Here is a 26604-nt window from a genome sequence, read left to right as displayed (position 1 = left end):
GGCACCATCTCGGCTCATCGCAACCTTTGCCTCCTGGGTTCAAGCAATTCTCCTGCCTCAGCCTCTCGAATAGCTGGGATTACAGGTGCACACCAGCACACCCAGCTAATTTTTGTATTTTTAGTAGAGATGGGGTTTCACTATGTTGGCCAGGCTGGTCTCGAACTCCTGACCTCGTGATCCACCCACCTCAGCCTCCCAAAATGCTGAGATTACAGGCATGAGCCACCACACCTGGCCGGAGCAAAATATTATTATCAGTATTTTTATTAAGCATCTACTATGGGCCAGGAACTGTTTAGAGACTCAGGCCAGGCACGGTGGCTCACACCTATAATCCCAGCACTTTGGGAGGCCGAGACAGGCGGATCAACTGAGGTTGGGAGTTCAAGACTAGCCTGACCAACATGGAGAAACCCCATCTCTTCTAAAAATACAAAATTAGCCAGGGTGGTGGCGCATGCCTGTAATCTCAGCTACTCGGGAGGCTGAGGCAGGAGAATCGCTTGAACCCGGGAGGCAGAGGTTGCAGTGAGCCGAGATCGTGCCATTGCACTCCAGCCTGGGCAACAGAGCAAGACTCCGTCTCAAGAAAAAAAAAAAAAAGAGAGAGAGACTCAGGTTAAATGCTGGACCAGGCCCTCAGCGGTAGTCCACCTGAGCCCAAAACACCCTCTCTACAGCGGCTCACTAGCCCCCCTATTCTATTCTGTGACACCTAACAGTTTAAACTTTCTCCTACTTAGCACTTTGGACTACACAAGGACCATGTCAGCGAAATCATCCTGGGTATTTCCTGACACAGGAATCTGCCTTTTATCTCCCCCACCTACAACAGGATTGAAATTGTCCTCTTGCCCAAGGGAAGGCTGCCCATCCCTCTCCAGGCTCTGTGCACCCATTTCCTCCTCTTCCTCCTCTTTGGGTGGCTATGGGTGGAGTGAGCGCTTGGGAACCCTAGAGCTTGGGTTCTTCCTTCTCTCCTTAGGCCGGGAGCAGCGGCCCACGCCTGTAATCTCAGGACTTTGGAAGGCCGAGGCGGGTGGATCACTTGAGGTCAGGTGTTCGAGACTAACCTGGGCAACATGGCGAAACCCTGTCTCTACTAATAATACAAAAAAATTAGCCGGGCGTGTTGGCAGCCGCCTGTAATCCCAGCTGCTCGGGAGGCTGAGGCACGAGAATCACTTGAACCCGGGAGGCAGAGATTGCAATGAGCCGAGATCGTGCCACTTGCACTCCAACCTGGGCGACAGAGTGAGACTCCCTCTCAAAAAAAAAGAAAAGAAAAGAAAAGCTTGGTGTCCCCCCTCCCCGCCCCAAACCTTCTCATCTACCAGCACATGCCTCCTTGTCTATCTTCCGGATGTCTGGACACTGAGGCCACAGAAGGACTGAACCAAGCTGGTCGGCCATGTCCTTTCTCAAGGCTGGGGGCCAGAGGCAGGGTGGGCAGGGACGGGTTAGAGGAAGGAGTAACTCTAGGTTTTGCAGGAGCTGGGTCTGCAACCACAACATCCAGCCCCGCAGGGAAGTTGATCCAGGGGCGCCCCCCACCCCGTCCCCTGGAGCTGCAGTTTGAAGCTGGGTGGGTCTGGGCCTGCAGCTCCAGAGCAGCCCCGCCAGCCCACAGGATACGTTTCTGCGTAATGCAGGGTGGAAGGCGGAAACGAGTACACAAGCCCCTGGTTCATTACATGGACACACGTTAGGCATCTACTGTGTCACCTGCCCCGTGCGGGGCTTTTTGGGGAACGCAATTGGCCTTGGTGCCTGCCCACAGAATGCAACCTGGGGAAAGGAATTCGTCGCCTTCCCCAGCAGTCTTTATCAAAAGGGTCGGTCTTTCAACGAAAACAGCAAGTGAGCTGTAAGTGTCCTGCCAGTCGCGGGACATAAGGCCGATCGAAAACCTCTGCTGAGGCAAGGAACCCGCGTCGAGGTCCCTTGCGGCATCCGAATACACTTCTCTTCCCAGTCACACTCAGGAAGGCCATCGGTCCGTTCTTGGGCTCCGCGCAGGCGCACTTCAGCCCGCGACTCCCAACATGGCTCCGCCCAGGCGTCCCGGGGCGGGGCCAAGAGCGGAAGTGGGTGTGACGGGGACGGGGGCCCGGTGGGCCCGCGGAGGAAAGATATTGGGGAGTGGGAGCCGCGGGGTTCGGAGCGATGATTCCCCCACAGGAGGCATCCGCCCGACGGCGGGAGATCGAGGACAAGCTGAAGCAGGTGGGCGTGGGCCTGGGGAGGTTGGGGAGGAGGTGAGGGAAAGGGGCCAACAGCGGGGCCTGATTGTCTACTCATGGAGGAGGCAGGGGTAGGAGGGAGCGCATCCAGCGAGGAGATGGGGTTGGGGGCTAGGCCGTGGGGTTGGGACGCAGTGGTCTCCTTTAGCTTCTGGTTTCTGGTGATGTCCTCCCCTTGCCTGCCCCCAGGAGGAGGAGACTCTGTCCTTCATCCGAGACAGCCTGGAGAAGAGCGACCAGCTCACTAAGAACATGGTGAGTCTCCCCGCAGCTGGGGGAGAGGGCAGGCCTCCGGACCCTGGGGGAGAGCCTTGCGACCTGGCAGTTCCGGTTCCTGCGGCCTGGAGTTCTGGAATGGGCAGCGACGGAGGCAGTGTGTGGGTTTATCTAGCAACAGTTTGGCATCTCTCCTGCCTAGCCCCCTCCCCATGTTCCGTACCCTCACTGAGGAGGCTGCACTTCCCACTGGCCTGGACCTGCTGCTTTCTGTCTAAGCTCGCCATTCTTCCTTCTCTCCTTCTGCAAACAGTCAGTGAGTCTGACCAGTTGGGCTAGGTACTGGGCATATGTCATCATCAGTGGACCCTCTGCCCAGGAGGTTGGCACTTTGAGATTCCTGAGGGCAGAGAAGACTCAGCCTTCACTCCGGAGGACTTTAGGGAAAGAAAGAGCTCTGAAGTCAGGCAGATCTGGGATCTAGTCCTTGCCCTTCTGCTTAAATGTGCGGCTCCTGATAGGTAACTGGTGTCAGCGAATTCATCTGCTAAAACAGACTGTGCCAGCGTCCCAGTGTGTCTGCGAAGGCCATATGCGCTAATGCATGTGACTGCATCTTGCACAGTGCCTGGTATACAATAGGTACTCAATAAGTGAGTTTCCTTCTTTATTCCTAGGGAAGACTGGAAAAGCACAAAGTGAGTAAATACAAACTTGTATTTGCATTTAGTCGCAATAATAAAGTCCTAGTCCTTTTCAAAAATTTTAATTTTTAAATTATTTTTTTTTTAGAGACAGGGTCTGGCTGTGTTGTGCAGGCTAGAGTGCAGTGGCATGACTGTAGCTCACTGCAGTCTCTAACTCCTGGGCTCAGGCAGTCCTCCTGCCTCAGCCTCCTAGTAGCTGGGACTGTAGGCACACACCACCATGCCTTGCTAATTGTGTGTGTGTGTGTGTGTGTGTGTCTGTCTGTGTGTGTAGACAGGGTCTCACTGTGTTGTCCAGGCTTGTCTTGAACTCCTAGTCTCAAGCTAACCTCCCGCCTCAGCCTCCCAAATTCTGGGGATTACAGACATGAACCATCACGCCCAGCCTCTAGTCATTATTCAATGAGTTTCATCCTTAGAGAGGGTTTTGAACATACAGCAATGCATTTGAGGCTACTCTGTATGAAACTACTTCCAGTCCAGTTTAGGAATGCTTCAGAGAGAGCAGAAGTTGAGATTTGGCTTCAAAGGGTGGAAGGGAAGCCATCTTGGGCTGATTATTTTAAGAAGAATTAATTTGATGCTTGGTTTGCCTTCAAATAAAATTTCAACCAATTTGTCTTAGACCACCTACTATATGCCAGGCACATGATAGGTGCTGAAGATACAGTGGGGAACAGGTACACCCTGTTCCTTCACTTGTGGAGTTTATTGTCTAGAAAACCAGAGAAAAGGCAAGGAAATGCTGAAGGTGGGTGTGTAGAGCAGTGCTGGGACCACTGTGAGTCCCGAGATCAAGAGGCTTCCCTCCCGCAGGTGTCTATCTTATCATCCTTTGAGAGCCGCCTTATGAAGCTGGAGAACTCCATCATCCCTGTGCACAAGCAGACAGAGAATCTGCAGCGGCTGCAGGAGAATGTTGAGAAGACGCTGTCCTGCCTGGACCATGTCATCAGCTACTACCATGTGGCCAGTGACACTGAGAAGATCATCAGAGAGGGGTGAGTGAGTGAGGCCCAGAGGGTCAATTCCTAATGCCTCCTGGACCAACAGGAGGGTTGGTCTGTAATCCCAACAATTTGGGAGGCTGAGGCGGGAGGATCGCTTGAGACTAGGAGTTCAAGACCAGTCTGGACGACACAGTGAGACACCTTTTAAGCCCTAGGCCTTAAAAGGCAGTGCGGGGATAGAATATATTTGAGCCTGGAGTCCCCTGTATTAATTATCTTCTTCCCAAATACTGTGTCCTTAGTCCTTCTTCATCCCCCATGCCCCAGCCTGACCTGGCTCTTTTCTTTCCCAGCCCCACAGGTAGGCTGGAAGAGTACCTGGGAAGCATGGCCAAGATTCAGAAGGCAGTGGAGTATTTCCAGGACAACAGCCCAGACAGCCCAGAACTCAACAAAGTGGTAAGGGGTCTGCAGAATAATCTGAGAAGCTTGGGGATATCAGTCTCTGCCCTGGTCTCATGAGGGACATGGAGCCAGCTTGAGGATGTATGCAGTAGAATACACAGAAGGATTATAGCACAATACATCCTATAGGCATTAGGATCTCTGCTTCAAGAATTACACATTTTTTATTATTAAAAATCTTTATTATTAAACTTTTTAATGTATTATAAAAATTAAATTATAAATTACATATAAAATATAAACTTAATGTTTGATTTGTTATTGTTGTTGTTGTTGTTGTTGTTGTTGTTTCCTGAGACAGAGTCTTGCTCTGTCACCCAGGCTGGAGTACAGTGCTCAGCTCACTGCAACCTCTGCCTCCCGGGTCCATGTGATTCTCCCACCTCAGCCTCCCAAGTAGCTGGGATTACAGGCACCCGCCACCGCACCTGGCTAATTTTTGTATTTTTAGTAGAGATGGGGTTTTGCCATGTTGGCCAGACTGGTCTCGAACTCCTGACCGCAGATGATCCCCTGCCTTGGCCTGGGATTACAGGCGTGAGCCATTGCACCCAGCCACGTTTGATTTTTATAAATGCATTTGTTGTTCCTTTATTTTGGTTAAAAATACATAATACAATTTTTTTTTTTTTTGAGTTGGAGTTTTGCCCTTGTTTCCCAAGCTGGAGTGCAATGGCATAATCTTGGCTCACTGCAACCTCTGCCTCCCAGGTTCAAGTGATTCCCCGGCATCAGCCTCCTGAGTAGCTGGGATTACAGGTGTGCACCACCACTCTCGGCTAATTTTTTTTTTTGTAGTTTTAGTAGAAATGAGGTTTCACCATGTTATCCAGTTTGGTCACAAACTCCTGACCTCAGGTGATCCGCCCGCCTCAGCTCCCAAGGTGCTGGGATTACAGGTGTGAGCCACCGCGCCTGGCCAAAATGTACTATTTTAACTCTAAGTAACAATGACATTAAGTAGATTCACAATGTTGTGTAGCCATCACCATTATTATCTCCACAAATATGTTCATCTTCTCCAAGTGAAACTCCACTCCCATTAAACACTAACTTCCCATTCTCCCTTCCTCTGTCTTCTGGTAACCACCATTCCACTTTCTGTTTCTGTGAATCTACTCTAGGAACTTGAATCTATGTGATTTTTTTTGCATTATTATCTTAAGAGGCAGGGTCTGACTTTGTCATCTAGGCCAGACTGCAGTGGCACAACCATAGCTACTGCAGCCTCGAACTCCTGGGCTCAGGCAATCCTCCCACCTCAGCCTTCCAAGTAGCTGGGCCCACAGGCATGTGCCGCCATACCCAGCTAAGTTTCAAATTTTTTGTAGAGATGAGGAATCCTGTGTTGTTCAGGCTGGTCTCAAACTACTGTCCTCAGGTGATCCTCCCACCTTCGCCTCTCAAAGTGTTGGGAGGGATTGCGGGCATTACCCACTGTACCTGCCTTCATTATATTTTTGTGTTTAAGTTTTGGGGTCATTAGATCATCAGAGCAAGATGGTGACTTGGCCTCTGGAAATCACAAATCTATTATCTGTCTTTATGGATTTGCCTATTCTGAATTTCTAATATAAATGGTATCTTATAATACATGGCCTTTTGTGACTGGCCTCTTTCACTTAGCGTGATGCTTTCAAGATCAGTCCATGCTATAGCATGTATCAGTACTTCATTTCTTTTTCTTGCCATATGATATTCCTTTTTGTGGATAGACCACAGTTTCTTTTTTTGGTTTTTTGTTTTGTTTTGTTTTGTTTTTTGAGACGGAGTTATGCTCTTGTTGCCCAGGCTGGAGTACAATGGCGTAATCTTGGCTCACTGCAACCTCCGCCTCCTGGGTTCAAGGGATTCTCCTGTCCCAGCCTCCCGAGTAGCTGGGATTATAGGTGCCTGCCACCACACCGAGCTAATTTTTTGTATTTTTAGTAGAGACGGAGTTTCACCATGTTGGCCAGGCTGGTCTTGAACTCCTGACCTCAGGTGATCCGCTTGCCTCGGCCTCCCAAAGTGCTGGGATTACAGGCGTAAGCCACCGTGCCCAGCCAGACCACATTTTCTTTAGCCATTTATCCTTTGATGGACACTTGGGTTGTTTCCAATTTTTGTCTCTTGTGAATAATGCTGCTATAAACCCTCTTATATATGTCATCGTGTGGACAGATTTATTCTCTTCTATGTTTGGGACACCTGTCTTTTATCAGATACGTGGTTTACAAATATTTTCTCTCATTCTGTGGGTTATCCTCACTTTGTTGGTGGTATCATTTGCAGCACAAAAGTTTTCAACTTGATATTGTTCAATTTATTTATTTATTTTCTTTTGCAAACCCCCAACTAACAAGAAGACAAATTAACGGTTCAGTGAGAAAATAATCAGCCAGTATTTTTTTTTTTTTTGAGACGGAGTCTCACTCTGTTACCCAGTCTGGAGTGCAGTGGCGCAATCTCAGCTCACTGCAAGCTCCGCCTCCTGGGTTCACACCTTTCTCCTGCCTCAGCCTCCCGAGTAGCTGGGACTACAGGCGCACGCCACCATGCCAGCTAATTTTTTTTTTTTTGTATTTTTAGTAGAGATGGAGTTTCACCGTGTTAGCCAGGATGGTCTCGATCTCCTGACCTCGTGATCTGCCCGCCTCGGCCTCCCAAAGTGCTGGGATTACAGGCATGAGCCACCGTGCCCGGCCAATCAGCCAGTATTTATTAAGCACCTACTTCTTGTAAAACCCTGGGTTTTACCTGTAAACACACATTTTGAGAGAACATGAAGTAAAGGAGTCACCAAGGCCGCTTCCCAATGTTTCCTCTTTGGGTTAAATGATATCAGGGCAGGCCAGGTGCAGTGGCTCACGCCTGTAATCCCAGCACTTTGGGAGGCTGAGGCGAGTGGATCACCTGAGGTCAGGAGATCAAGACCATCCTGGCCAACATGGTGAAACCCCGTCTCTACTAAAAATACAAAAATTATCTGTGCGTGGTGGCACGTGCCTGTAATCCCAGCTACTCGGGAGGCTGAGGCAGGAGAATTGCTTGAACCAGGAAGTCGGAGGTTGCAGTGAGCCAAGATTGTGTCACTGCACTCCAGCCTGGTGACAGAGCGAGACTCCCTCTCAAAAAAAAAAGATATCAGGGCAGAAAAGGGCGGAGGCCCTGAGTTAAGAAGACAGAGCTGGCACAGGCAGGGGAAGGCCAGGACTGGCAGAACACTGAAGTGGCAGGCACCCGCTTCCTTCTGTTGTCCCTGCAGAAACTGCTCTTTGAGCGTGGGAAGGAGGCCCTGGAGTCCGAATTCCGCAGCCTGATGACGCGGCACAGTAAGGTCGTCTCGCCCGTGCTCATCTTGGATCTGATCAGTGGTGACGATGATCTGGAGGCGCAGGAGGACGTGGCCCTGGAGCACCTGCCCGAGAGCGTGCTCCAGGATGTCATTCGCATCTCCCGCTGGCTGGTGGAATATGGCCGCAACCAAGGTAAGGGGTTCTGACTTGGCCACGTGGCACACCAGAGGCATAGGGAGTTTTCTCCCCTTTGTTCTCTTTTTTTTTTTTTTTTTTTGAGATGGAATCTTGCTCTGTTGCCCAGGCTGGAGGGCAATGGTGCAACTCGGCTTGCTGCAGCCTCTGCACACCCAGGTTCCAGCGATTCTCCTGCCTCAGCCTCCCGAGTAGCTGGGATTACTGGCACATGGCACCATGCCTGGCTAAGTTTTGTATTGTTAGTAGAGATGGGGTTTCACCATGTTGGCCAGGCTGGTCTTGAACTTCCGACCTCAGGTGATCTGCCCACCTCACCCTCCCAAAGTGCTGGGATTACAGATGTGAGCCACCACGCCTGGCCCCCATTATTCTTTAATCCACCTGTTATGGTTTTTTTGATAAAAGGATGTTTAACTGGAACCAATATAAGCAACCATTCTATGACTTATATATCAAGTTGTGAATCTAGGCAAATTCAAACTTTTCTTGTCTTGATTTTTATGTTCATTTGCCTTTTTTGATTAGTTGTAAAATTTTCAAAGCCGTGGGTGAAAAGTAAAAGTCCATCTCCCATTCCCTGATGCCTCCATTATATAACCCAAAGATGAGCACTATTAAGGTTTATTTATGCCAGGTGCTGTGGCTATGCCTGTAATCCTAACAGTTTGGGAGGCTGAGGTGGGTGGATCGCTTCAGCTCAGGAGTTCGAAACCTGGCCAACATGGCAAAACCCTGTCTCTACAAAAAATAAAAAAAAATTAGCTGGGTGTGGTGACGCATGCCTGCAGAGCCAGCTACCTGGGAGGCTGAGGTAGGGGGAATGACTTGAGCCTGGGAGGTGGAGGTTGCAATGAGCTAAGATCACGCCACTGTACTCCAGCCTGGGTGACAGAGTGAGACTCTTGTCTCAAAAGAAAGAAAGAAGGCCAGTCGCGGTGGCTCACGCCTGTAATCCCAGCACTTTGGGAGGCCGAGGTGGGCAGATCACGTGAGATCAGAAGTTCAAGACCAGCCTGACCAACATAGAGAAACCCCATCTCTACTAAAAATACAAAATTAGCTGGGCGTGGTGGTGCATGCCTGTAATCCCAGCTATTACTGAGGCTGAGGCAAGAGAATCTCTTGAACCCGAGAGGTTACAGTGAGCTGAGAGTGCACTATTGCGCTCCAGCCTGGGCAACAAGAGCAAAACTCCGGCTCAAAAAGAAAGAAAGAAAGAAAGAAAATAAAAACTCCAATAGATATTCAGTGTTGCACTTTTTTTTTTTTTTTTTTTTTTTTTTGAGACAGAGTCTTGCTCTGTCACCCAGGCTGGAGTGCAGTGACGTGATATCGGCTCACCGCAACCTCTGCCTCCTGGGTTCAAGCAATTCTGCCTCAGCCTCCCAAGTAGCTGGGATTACAGGTGCCCACCACCACGCCCAGCTAATTTTTGTATTTTTTGGTAGGGACAGGGTTTCACCATGTTGCCCGGGCTGGTTTTAAACTCCTGACCTCAGGTGATCCACCTGCCTCGGCCTCCGTAAGTTCTGGGATTGCAGGCATGAGCCACCTCGCCTGGCAATGTTGCACTTTTTAGCCCTCCAACTCTTCTTTTTGTTTGTGTGTACACATACCAAGTTGTCAGTGCGGGCTTGCCTTCCCCCAGAACTGTGTGGCGACAGGTCTCACAGCCGCGATGTATCTGATCACATGAACACATCGTGGCTCGTGAGCTGATGACAGCTTGGCACATTTTCAGAAGCTCCTTAGGATCGAGAGGGGGGCCCAGTGGACAGCCTCCAGACCTCTCAGCCCGTGCCTCTGTGTTTTGGTTCATTTCTTATGTTGGGGTTCCTTGTAAACTATTTGTTGGGAACTTCTGAAATCCACCATAGTTTTCATGTCCTTTTCCTCAGTCATGTGTGCAAGGAGCTCTTCCTGTTTTTCAGCATTGATGAATGGTACCAAAGAGGACATACCTGTGTGGATTGCTTTTTTCTTTGAGGAAGTTCTTGAGGGTTTATTCTCAAGGGTGCAGGGATTAGGTGTAAGTGTCTGAAGATACTTGTAACCTTCTTGTCACCACTAGCTCCTCTCCAAATAGATCGGGCCAATCGATGGACTCATCAACAGTTCCATGGCCATTTGTTCTTCATTAATTTTTGTTTTTGCTATCTGATAGGACTATCACAGTCCTCTAATTTTTTAAATTTATACTTTATTAATGGATAAAGATGTGTGTTTTTCATTCACTGACATTTGTTGTCTTTTTGCTTCTTATAGAGCTCATGTTCTTTGACCCCTTACCCAGTTGAATCTGGATATTAACTTTGTTTTTTTATTCTAAAAAAAGTACTATTTAAAACTTACAACTAGGGCTGGGCACGATGGTTCATGCCTGTAATCCCAGCTACTTGGGAGGCTGAGGCGGGAGAATTGCTTTAACCCGGGAGGCAGAGGTTGCAGTGAGCCAAGACTGTGCCATTGTATTCCAGCCTGGGTGACAAGAATGAAACTCTGTCTCAAAAAAAAAAAAAAAAACTTACAACTAGGGCTGGGCATGGTGGCTCATGCCTGTAATCCCAGCACTTTGGGAGGCTGAGGCCGATGAATCATTTGAGGTCAGGAGTTCAAGACCAGCCTGGCCAACGTGGTGAAACCCCATCTCTACTAAAAATACAAAAGTTAGCTGGGCGGTAGTGGCGCATACCTGTAATCCCAGCTACTCAAGAGTCTGAGGCAAGATAATTAGTTGAGCCTGGGAGGCAGAGTTTGCAGTGAGCCAAGATCAAACCACTGCACTCCAGCCTGGGCGACAGGGTAAGACCTTGTCTCAAAAAAAAAACAACTTACAACTAATTACCGGTTCTGTCGGAGGGTGTTTTTCTCTTTTAAGACTGCCTGGCCAGGCATGGTGACTCACGCCTATAATCCCAGCACTCTGGGAGGCTGAAGTGGGCAGATTACTTGAGCCCAGGAGGTCGAGCCTGCAGTGAGCTGACATCGCGCCACTGCACTGCAGCCTGGGCAACAGAGCAAGACCCTATCTCAAAAAAAAAAAAAAAAAAAAAAAAAAGACTTTGAAAGACTTTGCCTGATTTGGGACAAGATATGGATGGCTTGTGACCAGAGCAGGGAGCAGATGCTAAGAAGGGTTGACAGGTAGACATGGTGGGTCTGCAAGGCAGAGACAGGGCCTGGCAGCCATACCTCTATCGCTCTGTGTCTCCTCAGATTTCATGAACGTCTACTACCAGATACGGTCCAGCCAGCTGGACCGCTCCATCAAAGGACTGAAGGAGCATTTCCATAAGAGCAGTTCTTCCTCTGGGGTTCCCTACTCCCCTGCTATCCCCAACAAGAGGAAAGACACACCTACTAAGAAGCCAGTCAAGCGGCCAGGTGAGCCCCCATCCTGGCCCATCTCTGCAACAGCCAGAGGCTGACTGGGACTGCACTGCTTTAGTCCAATCTAGCGTTTGCAGCATCAGACCCCTCCAGAGCTTGTCATCATGGTAACCCCAACTGTAGGTACACAGGACAGAAAGCAAGTGTCTACCCACCCAGTGAGGCCCCCCCCAGAGCAAGACTCTTCCTTCCAGCTAGCAGAGCCTGGGGGTTACACAGCTTCTTTGGAGTGGGGGAGTAACACAGGTGCTCAGTGAACCCCGCCTGAGGCAGAACCCCTGCCTAGGCCTCCTGCCTCACACACACATCGCCCTGTCAGAAGGCCAGGCACACTGCTGCAGCCAGGATGCTGGGATAGCAAGGGGATAGGTGCTCCAACCTTCACCTTCCAGAAAGGCAGGGTGACCTGAAGTGACATGTAGCTGAGAGCTGGATGGGGAGAATTTCACTTTCCCAGTTGATCTAGAAAGGAAAGGAACCCCAGAGCATCCTCTCAGAAGAACTTAAACTGGCTTTGGGCTCCAGTGCGAGTGAGTGACTTGTGGAAAGGGGCACCATGATGAGAGGCCAGGGCCGGTGGGTGTCGCTGTCCTGGGTGAACATCTTGTCATCTGTCTGTTCTTTCTCCCCGGCATCATGTCCCTTATAGTCTGTGCTCCAGGTAAACAGTGTCTCTGCCAGCCACAGCTTGGCAAGCCCGGCTGTGTCTGGCCACCGAGAGATGCTGCCCGCAGCTCGATGATGTGCTGGGATGTTCCGGGGTGGGGCTGCTGAGATTGCTCTGAAAGAGAAAGCTGGAGAAGCCGGGGCTGCTCCCACCCAGGCTGGCCCCCTGTCCAGCTGCTGCTGTGGGCACATGCCCTAGTTGTGGCCTGTGGCGCCTGATTATGACAACAAGCTTTGGGTAGAGCTTACTTACACCCTTGGTTTCTCCAGTCCCTGCCTGCCCGTGCGCCTCAGAGAGTGAGGTGTCTGCTCCACAAGAGTACCCGCTCCCCTGCAGGCCTTTGTTGAGGGTTTGGAGATACAGGCAGAGCAGGGGCTGCCCTCAGGGAGTAGAGCATTAGGGAGCTGGTGCCTGGGGCCTTCTCCCTCCAGTGTGGAAATCCTGCCCACCAGCCAAAACCTGCTGCAAATGGGGACTGCCAGCCCAGCCTGTGGGCGCAGCTGCCTGCACAGCGGATGGAGCAGCTTTGTGCCTTCTGTGTGGTGGGGAGTGGCTGTCTCTATGAGGCTGCGAGGATGCTTGGGCCCCAGCCAGTCTGTGCTTGCTTCCTCTTCTGCCTGGTTCCCTGACAGGTCCCCCAGAAGCCCCAGAGCCCTATTTGCACTGCCCTAAGAGTGCCCGCTGGCCATGCAGCCACCTGGCCTTTCAGGCAGGAGGGATCTGATCTCAGGTAGCTCACAGTGGACCACATCATCCATCCTTGGGCCAGAGACACAAGAGGAAAACTCCAGCTGTGGGGTTTCAGAGTTGTCAGGAACTGGTGGGCTCAGGACCGATGTCAGGCTCTAGGGAGTCAGGCTCTGGGGATGTCGGTTCCCACTTCTGAGGAGAGGGACAGGGAGGCCTCCCAGGTGGTGAAGCACCGACCTCAGCATCCCTGGAGGTAACTGGGAGCCTGACGGGTTTGGCGGCTGCTAGATCCGCATCCGCGACCCACATCCTGCCGGCGTGCACCTGCGTCTGTGTCTGCTCCTGGTGGGTTGTGGGGCAGGAATCAGATTCACTCATTAGTGAGCCGCACTCGCTGAAGGGGAGAGCGTGAGCAAGGCAGATGTGAGCCAGGCCTTGGTTATTAGGAGCTAATTATGGGCCAAGTGTGGCGGCTCACACTTCTAATCCTAGCACTTCGGGAGGCTGAGTCAGGCAGATCACCTGAGGTCAGGAGTTTGAGACCAGCCTGGCCAACATGGTGAAACCCTGTCTCTACTAAAAATAGAAAAAAAATTAGTTGGGTGTGGTGACGTACCCTATAATCCCAGCTACCTGGGAGGCTGAGGCAGGAGAATTGCTTGAACCCAGGAGGCAGAGGTTGCAGTAAGCCTAGGTCGTGCCACTGTACTCCAGCCTGGGCGACAGAGCGAGATTGTCTCAAAAACAACAACAACAACAACAACAACAAAAACGAGCTAATTGTGGTGTCGTGCGGTGCGGTGCGGTGCAGGTGTAAGCAATGAGCCTCCAGACACTGCCCCTTTCTCCCTCAGCTTTCTGGGGAGCTGCCAGGACACAGCAGCCTCACTGTGCTCAGATAGACTGTGGGGGGTGGGGGGCATCCCAGGTGCCTTTCTGCCCCTATACATTTGTGAACAAGGCAGCTGCACTTGTCTACTTGAGATGCGAGTTGATTTCCCGACATCTTCTGGCCCGAGATGTCTCATTCCCACAAAGGAGGCTGACCCAGGTGGCTGTGGGTGCTGCCATTTTGTTCTCATTGTTTTCACTTGTGATACTATTGTTTTTTCCCCCATGCCAAGAGCATGTGCCCTCTCCTTCCGTGCACACCCTCCAGGCTCTCTGTGTGGTGGCTTCTTTTAACCCCTTCTTGACTTTTGGATTTTTTCTTGTCGCTTTGGTGGTTTGGGGAACTCTGGTGTGGGGCTAGGCTGCCTCTGGGTCTCTGAGCCATCTGCCTTGGGCACAGCGCTCTCCAGAAGTTCAGTCGGGGTGGCTTCCTGCTGGCTGCTGTTTGGCGTACGTCCCAACACTGAGCATGCTTGGAGAACTCTGCCTGGAGTTTGGGGCTGGGCTGGGGGCCTGCTGGCTTCAGGGTGCCCCCAGGCTCTGCCACCCTGGTTGTGCCCTCTGGGTATGCGAGCTTTGTCACTGGCTCCTCCGACCTGAGTCCTCGCCTGTTCTGATTACAATGCCACTCCATATTTTTGACTTCTCCTGGTGGATCTTGGTCCATCTTCATTACCCTCTGTCCTTTCAGAAGTGAACTGAAATCCAGAACAAGGAGGGTCAGAGTAGAATCAAGGCTCCATTTGGAGAAGGAAATGATTCCTTTCCTTCATCCTTGTCCCCAGGGTCTCTGGAGGTCCCAGGGAAGGGCCTGCTCACTGTTGGGGGGCTGGGTGCGGGGCCTGGGGGGCAGGTGGAGGGCCGCTGCTGTTTTCTCTCACTCATTTCCCAGGTCTTATCTCCTCTCTGTGTGGCTCTGGTGACAGGGACGATCCGTAAGGCTCAGAACCTTCTGAAACAGTATTCCCAGCATGGTCTAGATGGGAAAAAGGGGGGCTCTAACCTCATTCCTCTGGAAGGTAATCACCCTGTGTTCCCCTCCTGTCCCCTTCCTCCTCCACTGTGTGTCCACGCACTTGGCAGGGCAGAGCCTCCCCCAGGAGGGCCTCGGGAGAAACCCTGAGGGGAGCAGGGTGGGAACGGCAGGTCCCTGATGCCACTCGGGCTTCAGCGGGCGCAGGGACAGTTTCGCAGCCCTCGGCCTGGTCCTCTCTGGCTGATGGCAGCTCTGCCCTCCCTGAGGCTTCCCTCCTCCCTTCCCTGTCTCTGTCCTTGTCTCCTGTGTGAACTCAGAGAAAGTTCTTTGTCTTGGGGCAGCCCTTTCACGCTCAGACCAGCAGTGGCAGGCCCCAGCTGGCCGAGGCCTCCCGGCCTTCCCATCTTTAGAAAGGGGAGTGTGTGCAGCAGGGGACAGGCAAACTGGGGCTTTCCCCAAATACAGCGAGGTGGGGAACCTCCCTGGGGCCAAGCATCAGCTCTTCAGCCCCTCCTTGGTCCTTCTCTGCTTTCCCTGGGCCTCCAGGCTTGGGGAAATGAGCAGTTAAGGACGGTCCTGGGTGCTCACTGAAGTCAGGCTTGAAACGGCTGTTCCCAAGGTGGCTTGAGGTAGAGGAGGGGCTCAGAGCCCTCTCCGATGCCCCCTTCCCCATCCCCATCTGACGTGCCCCTCCTGGAGATGAAGGGCTTCTTCCCTGTATCCCAAGGGGCGGCCTGCCTGGCCCCTGGATAAACGCTGCTTGTGTTTGTGCGGCCGACATCTCGCCAGGTCACGAGCATGATTTCCGAGTTAAGCACCTGTCCGAGGCCTTGAACGACAAGCACGGGCTGCTGGCCGGTGAGTACCGCAGCCCAGCCCGAGGGCAGCCACTGACGCTGCCTTCGCAGTGGTCCCCGGATGGCCTGCTCCTGCCTGGCCCAGCCGGGCCCACTCTGCTCTGAGGATGGGCCAGGCCTATGTGCCTCTCTCTCCACTCTCTCTCTTTTGGGCCTAGGTCTCCTTGCCTCTCTCCAGATGGGAGCGCGTGCCTGTCTGTCAGGCCCGGGCCAAGGGGAGAAGCCGCTGCTCCTCGGAAAGCAGGCAGAGAGGGAAGGTGGCTCCCTTGAGGGCAGGGAGCCCTGACGTCTGCCTCCTGCAACAACTCAGAGCTCTGATCCCCTCGGAGCCCATCCCTTGGCACATAGGACCAGGCGGTTCTGCCGCTGGTTTTGTCTACAGGCGCCCCCGCTGTGGCCTCCAGTAATAGGGTCTGGCCTCCTCCTGGGGTAGCTGGCAACCCCTCCTCTCTGGGACTTACCAGCCTCTTAGATTTTGACCCCATGCCAGCCAGCCTCAGAAGCTGCAGCCAACCACCCTCTTAGATGTTCCAGAAGCCCTGGCTGGGCTGGTCACTTCCTTTGCAGGCCCCGCATTTGCCCACATGGATGACCCCAGTGCCAGCCTCCTTGAGGTGGCACAGCCACCTGCCCACCCTGGGCTGCCCTCTTTCAGGTACAACTCAGAATGCTCAGTCCTGGGGTCAAACTGCTTTATCCAGGACGCTGATTCAGGAATCTTCCCTCCTTATCCTTCCATCCGTCACTTTCCTGCCTCTGGTGTCTGATCCCACTGTCTGCACAGAGCCGAGAATGAAGCCAGAACAAAGGCTGGACTCAGCTCCTTTTGTTCCCCTCGAACCTGGCGGGGCCTGCTGGCTCCCTTGCAGCTTTCTGCCAGAACAGTCAGCCTCTTCCCCATCCGCTGCCAGTCTGGGGTACAGGCCAGGAGCTGGGGGGCCCACGCCGCCCCCAGCCAGGAGTGTGGCTGGCCCCAGACCGGCAGCTCAAGAGTTGTGCCATCCCCCAGGGAGAGATGACATGCTGGACGTGGAGACCGATGCCTACATCCACTGCGTCAGTGCCTTTGTCAAGCTGGCGCAGAGCGAGTACCAGCTGCTGGCCGACATCATCCCCGAGCACCACCAGAAGAAGACCTTCGACTCCCTGATACAGGTCCCGCCCCGCCCAGGAGGCTCTGCAGCCAGCCCCAGCAAGAGCTGTCACAACAGACTCTTGCAGCCCTCAACTCCAGCCACCACCACCACCTCGTGCCCTGGGGACCGGTCCTGGGTGGACGCTCACCACCTCCCCGTCACCCGTCTTCTTGCACACTGGCCCCCTACACACTGCAAGGATCCCCCACTAGCCCAGAACTAGCTCCCACCGCCCCACTCTTCCCTGAACTGTCTCCTTGCCCTGTCAGGATGCCCTGGATGGGCTGATGCTTGAAGGGGAGAACATCGTGTCCGCTGCCCGGAAGGCCATCGTGCGACACGACTTCTCCACGGTGCTCACCGTCTTCCCCATCCTGCGGCACCTCAAGCAGACCAAGCCTGAATTTGACCAGGTGCTCCAGGTATGTGGGCGAGGGGCCCTCAAAAACACCGCCAGGAGGCATCGTGCTGCCGGGTGTGGCCGTCCCATCCCTCCCTGGGAGAACCCCATTCTCCGTCCCACACTTCTGCTCTGAGGGTGCATGGAAGCAGCTTAGGAAGGGCCCTGGGTGAGTGAGATGCTCACAGAGCAACTGGAGATGAGCTGGGGGCTCCCTTGTGCTTCCTCAGGGCACGGCCGCCAGCACCAAGAACAAGCTGCCTGGCCTCATCACCTCCATGGAGACCATCGGTGCCAAAGCGCTGGAGGACTTCGCGGACAACATCAAGGTCCCTGCTGTCCTCCCCTTTCTCCCTCCCTCCCGGCCCAGCACCACAGTGACCTGGCCCTGGGGGACTCTTCAGAGCAGGCCTCCAAGAGGGCGCGTTGTCCCAGGGGTAGCCAGCTGCGCCGCTGGCCTGTCAGCACCCATGTGCCTTCCTTTCCTTCCTGGGGCCTCCAAGCCCCCTGAAGTGGGAAGGGCCTCTCCCGCTTGGTCCAGCCTGGCTCAGCCTTTGTGCCTGAGAGGTGTCCTAGCACCCGTCTGCCAGCAGGCGGCACCATGAGCAGGTGCACAGGGGCGTGGGGTGAGCTGGGGGCTGCTTCAGAGAACCAGAGGCTGTTTTTCCACAGAATGACCCGGACAAGGAGTACAACATGCCGAAGGACGGCACCGTGCACGAGCTCACCAGCAATGTGGGTGCTGCCTGAGGACACCAGGGAGGGGGAGGAAGGAGGGCCCAGGCCCAGGGCCAGGCAGAGTACTGGTGGAAGGGACCCAGCCTGGCCCAGAGCCACTCGCACCTTCGTGAGCAGTCCTGGGTGGCAGGATGGACAGTGACATGCTTAGTGTCTCTAGCAGACAGGGCCTTTCCTGGCAGGCTAGAGTGAAAATGAAGTTTCCAGCCACACTCTTCACTGGGCAGATCCCAGCCCTGGGCTGGCCCTGGGCACTCAGAGGGGTCGCTGTGGGAGGCCATCGGCTGGGCCTGCCACTTGCCCTTCTGCACCGTTTTCTTCCCACCCAGGCCATCCTCTTCCTGCAGCAGCTTTTGGACTTCCAGGAGACAGCAGGTGCCATGCTGGCCTCGCAAGGTACTGGTGCTTCCCAGTTGGGCCCCCTGCCCCACTCCCCTCCTTGCCTGGAGACATGGGGTTACAGGGCAGGGAGCAGTGAGGAGGTATCTCCAGTCTGTGGAGGGGTTGAGATGTGCTCTGCAGAGGGTCCCTGGGGCTGAGCATCAGGAGAGTGAGGTTTGCCTGCACCTTTCAAGACCAGACACTGGACCTCTGGCCCCTGCCTCAGCGCCTTTGACTGTCCTCACGCTGGATGCAGTGTCCTCACTCTGGGAGCGGTGCTGGCTGGTTGGAAGGTGTCCTTTCTGCCCCTGCCCCCCTCCCAAATCCTTCTCTCGTGTCTGCCTGCTCTCCTAATCAGGCTCGCTCAGCTGGCCTTCAGAGGGTAGCAAGTGTCTCAGGGCCCGCTGGGTGTGTTCCTGCTGGCCCTGCCCTGGGACTGGAGCTCAGGGGGTCGTCCTGTAGCAAGAGCACCTTTCTGGGTCATTCCAAGCACTGAGGTCCCTGGGCCCTCTCCTCCCGTCCCATTTTGGGGGCAAGGAGCCCGTGGGCAGCCTCCAACCTGCAGTTCTCCAGCTCTCTACTTTCCAGGGTGTTCCCTGGTTCTCAGAGGGTCCCGCCTGCTGTGTCTTGCTATCAGTGTTTTGGCTGTCGTGGGGAGAGGTCTGCTTGATTCGGGTTGACGTGCCGTTTCTAACCTGTTTTTTGCACTTTGCATCTTTCTCCCTCCTTTGTCTCTCCCTCTGTCCCCTCTGTGTGCACTGCCTTTCACTCCGTAGTTCTTGGGGACACATACAATATTCCTTTAGACCCCCGAGGTAAGCAGTGTGGTTCTGCAGCCCCCTCCTGTCCCTCTGAAGCTTGGTGGGTGAGGTTCCCTGGGGACTGACTCTCAGTACTTACTGGGGAGCCCGAGTCAGAGGGGACATGAGTTTTCTGGGGGTGCTCTCAACTCTCTCTGCTCCCTTCAGGGCCACTCTGTCTCTGAGCTTATCTGCAGCACCTATCCAGGCTAGAGCCCTGAATACACCCCCCAGGCTCGCCCGGCCTCCCTGCCTTGCTGTCCCCACTTGGCCTTCCGCATGTGCAGGCTGCAGCTTCGTTTTTTCAGTAGGGTCTGGTAGAGGGGGATGTTTGAATGTAGGGGAGAAGGTGGAGAGGCTGTGGGGAGCCCGTTCTAAGACTCTGCTATTGGCAAAAGGAAAAAGGGGGCCTTGTAGAAATCACCCAGTGTGGGTGGGGGCAGGAGGGGACAGGGCGCTGGCATCTCACTCTTGTCCTGCCAGCTTTTCTGCTGACATGGGCCAGCTCCACCCCATCATAGAGGGCAGCTCTGGGTTCCAAAAAATCCAGGGCTGGTGCTTCCTGCAGCAGGGGCCACCCTGTGGCTTAGCAGGTGGCCGGTTCTGCCCGAGGAAGCCCGGGGCCTGTCTCAGTGTCCCCTCAGACTGCTGCATGGCCTGGGGGAAGGGCCGTTGAGGGTCTTGGCTGCTGCCACTGCAATAACAGGACTTCTCCTCTTACAGAGACCAGCTCTTCGGCCACCAGCTACAGTTCTGAGTTCAGCAAGCGGCTGCTAAGCACCTATATCTGTGAGTGTTCTCCCGGGCAGACGAGCAGCCCTGCTGCCTGCATGCCCTGCCTTTCCCTTCCTTCTGTCTATGCTCTCTGGCTATTCCCAGGGCCCTCTCCTAAGTGCCATCTGACCTTTGGAACCACAACCTGACCTCTAGTTCAGAGGCTGAGGGGAGTTGGGTTAAGGCCTCCTGAGGCAGGACGAGGAGTAATGGATAGGAGCGCATTCGCGGGTCCTGGGGTGGGGTCGTTTAGGTCAGACTGCCATGGTGGGTGTGGCCCCATTTTTCCCTGTGCAGGTAAAGTGCTGGGCAACCTGCAGTTGAACTTGCTGAGCAAGTCCAAGGTGTACGAGGACCCAGCTCTGAGCGCCATCTTCCTGCACAACAACTACAATTACATCCTCAAGTCCCTGGAGAAGTAAGTGGCCTGCGGGAGTGAGTCTGCGGCTCTCACCTTCCCCTCGGCTGTGCAGCCGTGCCAGCCCCTGCCCCACTGGGCTCCTTCTCTTGTGGACGAGAGGGGAGGGGGTGCTTCAGTCTCCTCCACGCCAGGACCCGGAAGGTGGGATGCCATTGAGCTTGTGGAGTTTGGGGTGCAACGGGAGGCCCTCCCGGCATTGCTGCAGCCTTTGTGCCTGAGGAGCCAATCCTGTCCTCCTCTCCTCTGTCCCCTACCCCGACCCAGGTCTGAACTGATCCAGCTGGTGGCAGTGACACAGAAGACTGCTGAGCGGTCCTACCGGGAGCACATTGAGCAGCAGATCCAGACCTACCAGCGCAGGTGAGAGGCTGGGCCCGCCCTGCTCCTGCATGGGCCCCCGGCCGTCTTAGCCCTCACCCCGCCCCTGTGCCACCACGCACTCTTCCTTCTCAGCACCTCAGGACACAGGGTTGGTCATGGGGAACTCCTGTCCTCTGGACCCTAATCCTCCACTTGGTTTCTAATCAAATTCACGGGGTGGAGAGAGAAGCCCCCCCTCTACCACTACCTGCTCCTAGGGGCCCACTATGGCCACTCTATTAGAGGGGAGTCTGCCAAGTGTCAAGGCTGAGAATGATTGAAGAGCTGGCTGTCAGAGATGTGGGGAATGTTTACCCTAGGAGGAAAGCAGGGTCGCGAGAGCACTTGAACTTGGCTGAGCCTTGCTCTGTGAGGATCCCGCTGCTTCTCTGGTCCTGTTTCTTCCTGCCTTTGTTTCTTGCGTTTGAATGTGTCCACCTCTTCCTTCTCGTTTCTCTGCCCTCCACTCCTTTCTTTCTCATCTGTTCCTCCATCTTAATATGCCACGATATTGATGTGAAGTATAGTTGATAGTATTTGTCCAATTTATTGAACACTCAAGTGTTTCCTTATGTTATCTCAAAAAGTGACCAGTTTAAAGATTTTCTCTTCCCAGGAAGAAAATCTGTTGTTTGCTTAGTTGTGACCCACATCCCTTCCTACCACCACCCACCAAGTAGATCCAGAGATTTGGCAAACGAAACAAGCCAGGCCACTGAGGCAGGCCGCCCTCTGCCCTCATGCTTCTCTTTCTGTCTGGCAGCTGGTTAAAGGTGACCGATTACATCGCAGAGAAGACTCTACCTGTGTTCCAGCCGGGAGTCAAGGTGGGCTCAAGACCAGGGCTGGGAAGGGGTGTCTGGCAGACGGGATACTTTTTGTCATGTCTCTGGGAAAAAGTGGACAAGCATGCCTCTGGGATCAGAGAGCAAAGGATGCATGTGGCCATTGGGACACAGGAGACAGGCCCAGACCAAGGGTGTTTGGGGAAGAGTGGGGGCAGGCCGCTGTGCTCTGAAGTGAGCTTTCTCTGCCATCTCTCCTGGCTTCCTAGCTCCGGGATAAGGAGCGGCAGATTATCAAGGAGCGTTTTAAGGTGAGTCGGGGTCCTCTCCCATCCACTGCTTGCTGCTGCTGTTGAGGCAACACAGACCCAAAATGTTTGTCTCTGGGTGCCTTCCTTTTTCACCTTTTTGGTGGCCAGGGCTTCAATGATGGCCTCGAAGAACTGTGCAAGATCCAGAAGGCCTGGGCTATTCCAGACACAGAGCAGAGGGACAGGATTCGCCAGGCCCAGAAGACCATTGTCAAGGAGACCTACGGAGCCTTTCTACAGAAGTGAGCCCTTCATTCCCCTCCCAGCCTGTGCTGCCCACAGCCCCAGTGGGCCTCTTCAAGCTCCTCTTCCTCAAGGGAAAAAGGAGAAGGGTAGTGGATTTAGGCAGCAGATCCAGCGACCTGGGCTTTGGGGCGGGGCCAGACAGGGAATCACTCAGGGCCACCCCTTCCAAGACTATCAGGAGTGCCTTAGGCTGAGGGTGGAGCTGGAGAGGGGTCGGCCCTCCCTGTCCCCTGACCACAGTGCACCCTCAGGTTTGGCAGCGTGCCCTTCACCAAGAACCCGGAGAAGTACATCAAGTACGGGGTGGAGCAGGTGGGCGATATGATCGATCGCCTTTTCGACACCTCTGCCTGAGCCTGCTGCTTGCCCTGCCTGGTTCCACCAGACTGGCGTGTCATTGGACAGATAAACCAGTGTTAACTTGCCTCTGGGCTGGGTGAGCTTGAAGTCCTTTGGGACAGAGACCTGTCTCCACCACCCCATCCAGGAGCCGTGTCCCTGAGCCCTCTAGTCCTGGTTTCCGCTTTTTCCCCACAGCCTGTGTTCCCAGCTGAACCAGCACTCTCCCGGAAGCCTGGGGTCCCTTCACACCTTGGCTTTTATGACCCTGATGGCTTCTGAAACAGGAAAAGAGAGACGGAAGACAGAGGCCTGTGCCCACTGCTGCCCCATGTGTACCAAGAGCAGCAGGGCAGAACGGCCCTACCTCCAGCCTAGGTCAGAGGTGGGGACGGAGAACTCCCCTACAGCCCAGAGATGTGGTAGGGCTCAGAGAAGCAGCCAGAGCACCTGGAGGAAAGGCAGTCAGGATTGACCCCCTCTCTTAAAACACATTCCCGCCTGCCCACAGGCCTGAGGGTCTGGGACCTTTCCCTCCCGGGAGTCCCCTAGGTGGCTGGGGGAGGCAGGCTCACTGGCCATTTTCCCTAGAGTCCAGCACACTGCAGGAGGCATTCGGAGGAGGAGTTCCGCCCCACCCTCTGCATTCTTCCTCAGGCCTCTGTCTCTGGTCCCCAGCCTCAGTGCCTCTTGGCCCAGGGCCAAGCAGTTGTGGTTGCAGAAGGAGCAATTAGGCTGCCTGCCTGTGGACTGGGAGACGGGGACAGTGGGGAAAAGTTAAGGAGCAAAGTGGGGGTTAGAAGCAAAAAATAGGGCCCCACCTATTTAGGACGAGAATGAAGACTGACCTTTGAGGCACACTTGCACTGGAGATGGCTTTATTTCACACTCTGTGCTTGTGTGCTAGCAGAGGGAGGGCTCAGGGTGGCTTAATCCAGAGACCCTGTCATGGCCCTCCCCCAGCCATGGGAAAGCAAACTTCATCCTAATGTGTGCAGCCCAGGCCCTGCCCCTTTACAGTCTAGGCCGCCTGCCATGGGGTGCAGCCTCTCCAGGGGCTGCGTCAGACTTGCACGCTGCCCACATCCAGATTCCTGCAAAGACGAATTTGCTGCACAGCACCCCAACCACATACACGAGGAAGAAGATGCGGTCAGCAGTCTCAGGCCAGCTTCTCTGTGACCCCTTTACTCTTCTGGGGGGCTCTGTGGGGAGAGATACAGGGAAAGGAGCTGTTCTTCAAGGTCCCCCCAACATGAGCAGAAGAGCGAACCCCAGGGGTCATCAGCCTGTATCGCTTCCTTTCTTAGATTCTCAGCTGATGAAAATTTGGGTCTGGCCCATTTCAGGCCATCTTCAGTTGAAGAAACACCCTCTTAGGCTGTGCAAGGCGTGGGTTATCAGGGGATTGAGGTCACCTGGGACTTCAGGGAGGCTAAGCTTGCTTCCTGCCCCAGACCTGTTTCTTCTAAGGAGGACATGGTGGAGACCAGGGACAGGACAGCCAGCAGGGTGGATGCAAGGAGCCTCTACGCACGCCTGGACCCCGGCGCCCTCACCCCAGCCCTGGGTGTGCACCTAGGCCTCATTCCTTACCCCCCAGCCCCTGCCCACCTTCAGCAGGATGAGGCCCTGGGTTGCCGTGCTCTCGCTGTTCCCCTCTCGGGACTGGGCTGGGGCCACTCTTGGCCCCAAGGCTGCCCCAGGCCAGCAGCCCAGCCAGCAGCACAGTCTCTATGGTGCTGAGGAAGAGCAGCAGCAGCAGGATGGTGAAGTAGTAAACTGGGGGAGGCAGGGCACGGGGAGATGCTCAGGGGCCAGTCCCTGTGTCTCTGGTGCCCAGTGAGCTGAGCACCAGTGGGTGACCGGGGAGAAACAGGGCAGGCTGGGTAAGGGAGCAGGGCTTACTGAGCAGTGGGTTGCAGGAAGAGGAGCTGGGCAGGGCCTGCACCAGGGAGGAGTGGAAGACGAGGTAACCCAGCAGCAATGTCACCTTGTAGCCTATGCGCTCAATGGCCCAGAGGGGCAGCAACCCCCCGCACACGTCAGCCAACAGCAGTGCCTCTGCAGGCACCAAGAGAGCGATGATGGACTTGAGTGCCGTGTTCTTCAGGCTCAGCTGGAAGGGGAAAAGTCAGGGCCTTCCAGGGGGAGGAAGGAGGTAGGCATCGGTGGCATGGGGCCTGGCCTCTGGCCGTGCATCCTCACTCCCACCCGCCTCCAGCAGCCCTCTGTCGGCCTCCTCCCGAGTTGACTCACCATCACCTGGAAGCAGGGCACCAGCTGCTGGGGTGGGACTTGGGTCTTCAGATCATAAACTACGTATTCCCTCTTGACACTCACAATCTCGTTCACCACGTGGGCCTGGAACTCTAACTCCATCGCTGAGGGGTGGGAATGAGAACTATGAACCAGGAAGGAGAGATCCCAGCTGCCAAGTCTGGGGGTAGCAGACTGGAGCCCAGGGGTGATGGAGACTTTTGATGGCTTTTGGCAGGGACAGACTTGGAGACAAAACCGATCCATAGAAGGGCTTCCCAAACCTTGTTTAGCAACATCCCAAATTGTCTCCAGTTAAAGGAAGGCCTTTATCAGATTCATAGATGAGCTTTCATTGTAAAAATAAATGTACTTTGGACCACTTCATGATGGAGGGAGAAGTGGTCACAGGCTCGTCAGTCTATCGTCTCAAACCTGAAGCAGGATCCCCAGGGCTACCGCTGTGGTCTCTCATGGAGGGAAGGGTAGGACTTCTCTGCCAAGTTAGATGTCACCCGATGGGTTTATACAGGGTGGCTGCACCTTCAGGTGGTTTCCAGGAGTGAGGCCACAGCAACCTGAGCCTCTGGCCTTGCAAGGGGCCGAGCCACTGCAGTCAGGCCATGGCTGTGGAGGGCAGTTGCTCCGGGGAGGACAGAAGACTGATGTGCTCGGACCTCTAGGATTGCAGAGCTGCTGCAAATCTTTGAGTCTGTGACCCTAGAGAGGGGCCCTGAGGCTACCGCTGAGCATAGAGATGGGCTGCCACTCGAGTGGGGGGCGCAGTGGGAGAGCAGGTGCTGCCCCCCTAAGCCTGGGGTAGACTGCTAAACACAGACCTGGGAGTTCCCCTTCCGTCTGCCTTCGCCCCTTCCCCCACACCCTGCCCCTGCATCACAGACCTGGGAGTTCCCCTCCCCCACCTTCCTCCTCCCCTCCCCAACCCTGCAGCCCCTGCCCTGTCAGCACCCGTGTTGCTGAGAGCGTAGAAGCTGAGGCTGCAGTTGCTGTGGTCCCGGGGGAAGTGGAGGAGCTCAAAGTTGCAGTTGGTCTCCATGGTGAGGGCCAGGTTGAGCTTCACGTGGCCGTCCTGGTCTACTCGGGCCTGTGGGCTCTGGTCCCTCCAGTCCACCCAGAGCCTGTGGGGAAAGGTACCTTCTTGGACGGGGCCGAGGGGAGACCCTGGCATCCCACCCCCAACCCCAGCTGCCATCAGAGTTCTGGCAGTGGGAGGGGAATTCGAGGCAGTGGAGGTGCACTGCTAGTCCAGCAGGGACCGCCAGGAGGGGCATATTCACTCAGACAGCCTCTAGGTTGTAGATGGGGAAAAGGAGGGCTATGCATGGCAGATTCCTGGGGCAGGAACTGTCTCACTTACGCCTCCAGGATGGTGAGCCTTGGTGTCCAGAGAGACTCCCAGGGCAGCGTGATGGCGTGCCGCGGGTGTGCGCTAGTGTTCCAGGCCAGGCGAGTGTCCAGCCAGGACTGGGGACACAAGGGCACCACTGAGGCTCCTGCTCTCCACATATCCATGCCCCTAAGCTCAGCATGTTGATGAAGGCTGGTACTTCTGAGCTGGACTCAGCTGGGCTTTCCCATCCCACCTCCCCAGGGATAGAAGCTCACCAGCCTAAGCAGCAGCATGGAGGACATTGTGTATCGCAGGATGTCCTGGGGGAAGGGCAATGTGTCACCTCAGGGTGAGCGCTGTGTTGAAAGAACGCGGCAGGAGACCCCAGCACTATCCAGGGCTGAGTCCTGTTCCCTGCCCAGCTCAGCACTTGGGGCCCTTGGCCTAGCGGCACTTACCACATTAAACACGTTGGAGACAAACACCTGCACATCCACGAGCAGGGGCGCACTCCCATTGTTCGGGATCTGGATGCCTTCCTGAACCTTCTTGGACAAGTTGATGTTGGAGAGGGATGGCCAGACTGAGAGATAAAAGTCAAGGTCACTCAGGTGCCCTGGGGCCCAAATCCCAAAGCTTATGACCTTGCCCTCCACCTACTGGCTGCTGTCCCTTGGAATCCCTGCCCGTGGACCAACGGCAAGGTAATGCTGAACCCCAGGAAGGTGAGATGGAGCAGGGGCCATAGGGCCATCATCAGCTGCACGGAGGA

At 54.7% G+C, this 26604-nt stretch overlaps 2 protein-coding genes across 7 annotated transcripts; one reads left to right on the top strand and one right to left on the bottom strand.

The window, feature by feature from the left end:
• Nucleotides 1-2053: 2053 nt before the first annotated feature.
• EXOC7 (exocyst complex component 7) lies at nt 2054-24882 on the top strand. Of its 6 annotated transcripts, XM_054535226.2 has the most exons (21): nt 2071-2229; nt 2436-2501; nt 3986-4170; nt 4473-4578; nt 7832-8054; nt 11277-11444; nt 14625-14717; nt 15464-15532; nt 16541-16686; nt 16937-17089; nt 17298-17396; nt 17740-17802; nt 18135-18201; nt 18963-19001; nt 19710-19775; nt 20058-20178; nt 20446-20541; nt 21305-21368; nt 21596-21637; nt 21746-21879; nt 22135-22308. In XM_054535226.2, the coding sequence occupies exons 1-21, from the start codon at nt 2170-2172 to the stop codon at nt 22235-22237; spliced, it is 2163 nt and encodes a 720-aa protein (XP_054391201.1). In that variant the 5' UTR covers nt 2071-2169; the 3' UTR covers nt 22238-22308.
• Nucleotides 23084-26604, bottom strand: ZACN (zinc activated ion channel). Its single transcript, XM_024234408.3, has 9 exons — nt 26493-26604; nt 26291-26415; nt 26108-26152; nt 25860-25966; nt 25451-25620; nt 24482-24606; nt 24131-24341; nt 23837-24004; nt 23084-23427 (listed from the first exon to the last, which is right to left on the bottom strand). Exons 1-9 carry the CDS (start codon nt 26587-26589, stop codon nt 23237-23239), a joined length of 1239 nt encoding a protein of 412 aa, XP_024090176.3. The 5' UTR covers nt 26590-26604; the 3' UTR covers nt 23084-23236.

The sequence above is a fragment of the Pongo abelii genome, chromosome 19, assembly GCF_028885655.2.
Source record: "Pongo abelii isolate AG06213 chromosome 19, NHGRI_mPonAbe1-v2.0_pri, whole genome shotgun sequence".
Lineage (NCBI taxonomy): Eukaryota > Metazoa > Chordata > Mammalia > Primates > Hominidae > Pongo > Pongo abelii.
Note: the sequence above shows the minus strand (reverse complement) of the source record. Positions and strands in the feature narration are given on the sequence as shown.